The sequence below is a fragment of the Cebus imitator genome, unplaced genomic scaffold, assembly GCF_001604975.1.
Source record: "Cebus imitator isolate Cc_AM_T3 unplaced genomic scaffold, Cebus_imitator-1.0 Scaffold147, whole genome shotgun sequence".
NCBI lineage: Eukaryota > Metazoa > Chordata > Mammalia > Primates > Cebidae > Cebus > Cebus imitator.
In genome coordinates this window covers 2,971,659-2,974,644 of record NW_016107462.1, presented here as the reverse complement: position 1 = coordinate 2,974,644, position 2,986 = coordinate 2,971,659, and the positions used below count along the sequence as shown (strand labels likewise).

The 2,986-nt window shown below is 42.1% G+C and overlaps 1 protein-coding gene across 1 annotated transcript in view; it reads left to right on the top strand.

Annotated features, from left to right (window-relative positions):
- The window catches only part of FRMD4B (FERM domain containing 4B), a 204,261-nt gene that overhangs the window by 91,090 nt on the left and 110,185 nt on the right, over window positions 1-2,986 (top strand). The window contains exon 5 of the mRNA XM_037743555.1: window positions 1,468-1,552. Within this exon, the coding sequence (XP_037599483.1) occupies window positions 1,468-1,552 (85 nt within the window). The remainder of the gene's footprint in view (window positions 1-1,467; window positions 1,553-2,986) is intronic.

The following is a 2,986-nucleotide window of genomic DNA, read 5'->3' as shown; positions in this document are numbered from 1 at the left end:
AAAAAAAAAAAAAAAGTTCTGTTCTTTCCTCAGAGGTAAATACAGTCAGGACACCCAATTTAGAAAAGACACAAACTAAGTAATTTGCCCAAGGCTATTAAGCTAATAAATGGTGGACGTGAAACACCACATCTAGATCTTTTGGATTCCAAAGCCTATTTTTCCCCCAACTCCTCATTCCCTTTAGCACCTTTGTACTTAATTTGCTCTTCTCATAGATCTGACACTCCTCCAGCTTCATTAACCTCACTTATAAGCGAGATAAAAGCTTATAAGTAAAAATATAAAGGATTCGTTTTCTTTTTGGAACTTTCCTTGATGACTCAACATTAAAGGGTGGAATGTTTCGAATGATTTTACCATCTCAGTGATAAAATCTTTCACAGCCCTTTCAGCTGTGTTTATTTATCAACGGTGTCATCATTGGGGAAAGGGAGAAAAAGAGAAGCAAAGGGCCAAGCCCCAACATGAGTCCGCAGAGCTAAGAATGGGTTCACGTGGCCACTTCCTAGCCCGGATTTACCTTCACTCTCACTGATCTGAGAGTAAATTCCCTTTCAGACGCAAAGCACTGAGCTGTCTTGGGGCCTGATGGCTCTTCATGCATTATTCATCAAGCATAGCTCCAGAACTTGAGGGAAACTTCCGGGCCTCCGCATGCCCACTCGCCCACCACAGAGCACCAGCGTTTGCAAGCCGGTCAGTACAGAATTATGAAAACTGAGTTGTTAAAGGCTCAGCCTCCTTCCCTCCCCACCCAGGAGCTGTCAGAGCTCTCCTGAGAGAGGGGCCTGCCTGTGACCTGTGGTCTCACAGATTGAAACAGCAAAATCCTAGAGAGGGAGTGAGGCAGTGAGGCCCAGAATACACTGATTTGCATGAGAAAAGACCAAGATTGATGGCTGCTGAGAGCTTGGCTTTGAGCCAAAGGAAAACCCAGGGCCTGGAAGGAAGAAAGCAGGGCGTAATTGAAACTCGCCCAGTGGTTGGGGGTCAGGTAGGCGTGAGGCCCTCAGGAGCCTCCGTCTAAAAACCAGCGAGCCTCAAGCAGGCTTTGGGGTTCAGTTAGGTAGTGCTTGCTCAGCCGACTTCAGCTTCCCACTCTGAGTTCACCTGGGCTTTGTTTTGAAGCTGTCTGAGGTATTACGAACTCCCAGAACATGTTTCAAAGAATGAGCAACACAGATAAAAGTTTGGTTTGGGTTGGATGCCATTTGGAGTTCCTCTTTAATTCACCCTGCAAGACAGAAAAACATTCTGAAAGAGATTTTATCTGCAGGGATGCATACATACACATCGATCCATCCTGTACATACATATGGCTCACATTTATTTTAAAAAGGAAAAAAAAGCACAACTTTCCTCAGGCTTTTCAAAATTCTCACTCTGCTTTCGGGGAACACTGAATGAGGAATGCTGAGCGATGAAAATAAATCTGAAGGAACAAACTCCTCTGCTGTTTTTCAGGTTTTACATTGAGAGCATATCGTTTTTAAAGGATAAAACCACCGTGGAGCTGTTTTTCCTGAATGCAAAGGCCTGTGTGCACAAGGTAGGTGGCCCATTTGTTGTGTTCACTGGATGCCTCCAGAGTGACTGGGATGACAGGGAGAAATGGTTCTGCCTCTGTTCTTGCATTCAAACTAAGAAAAGAAAAGGCCACAGTCTTTTCCATGAATATGTCCTATCACCTGCGACACACATACACAAATGGCATCTTTTCTCAAATTCTGAGTTAAAAGGACAACCATCTGCAGAGGAATCTTGCATACACACACAATCAACACTACTTTAAATGCAGCAAATAATCCACACAGAGTGACCCAGAGAGACACAAAGATGGATCAATCAGATTATAATCAAAATGTCTAGCCCAGAAATCTTTTGAAATAAGGTATGCTCTACACTGACAATACTTCACAACTTGCCTTATTTCAGTTCAATTTCTGCCTTCTGATCCCTACACACATGCCACCTTAAATCTAAGGAAGACTGCTCATAGCCACATGTTTTCAAGCAGTATCTCAGTTACCTGTGGTAAGGGACCAGGGTTTTTCTTTTATTGTTTTTTATTTCTATCTAATGCATCAAGGACAGATCACTTTAGTAAAAATCAATGAACATGCATTGCTAGAAAAACAATCCCATGCTGGAATGTTGCAGTCATGTCGAATTGCTATAAAAGTTTTTAAACACTCTCAGTTTTTGTCTTATCTCTTTGCAGACTAGCATAGCTTTAAGAGCCTCCACTCTGGTCTCCTGAAAGCACTTCCGGAGGAAGGGAAGGGAAGCCATGGGCCAAGAGGTGCCCAGTGGAGCCGGGATCTTCCCTTGTAGATTCTGATCTCAATGCTTGGGATCTCAGCATACCCTGCCCAGATTGCACATCTGCTTCCAGGCCTTCCTTTAGGTTTATTGAGCATATTATGACTTCATTTTACCTCTTTTGTTAGATTATTAGCTATAACTCTTTGTTGGATACTTTAGGGTTTATAGTATACATCTTTAAATTATCAAGTCTGTCTTCGAGATGATATTATACTACTTCACATGTAGTATAAGAATCTTGCAATACAATACTTCCATTTCTCCCCTCTCAGCATGTATGCGATTGATGTCATAGTTTACTTTTAGGTAAGTAACAGATACACATGACATTATTATTTTTGTGTAAATATTTAATTAAGAGATTTAAGCAGTACCAAAAGTCTTACATATTTACCCATGGAGTTAGCATTTCTGTTGCTCTTTGTTCGCTTGTGTAGATCAATATTTCTGTCTGTTACGATTTTCTTTCTGCCTGGAGGACTTCCTTTAGCATTTCTTATAGTGCGGGCATACTGGTGGTGAATTCCTTCAGCTTATATCTGAAAACATCTTTATTTGCCTTTGGTTTTTTTTTTTTGAGACGGAGTTTCGCTCTTGTTACCCAGGCTGGAGTGCAATGGCGCGATCTCGGCTCACCGCAACCTCCGCCTCCTGGGTT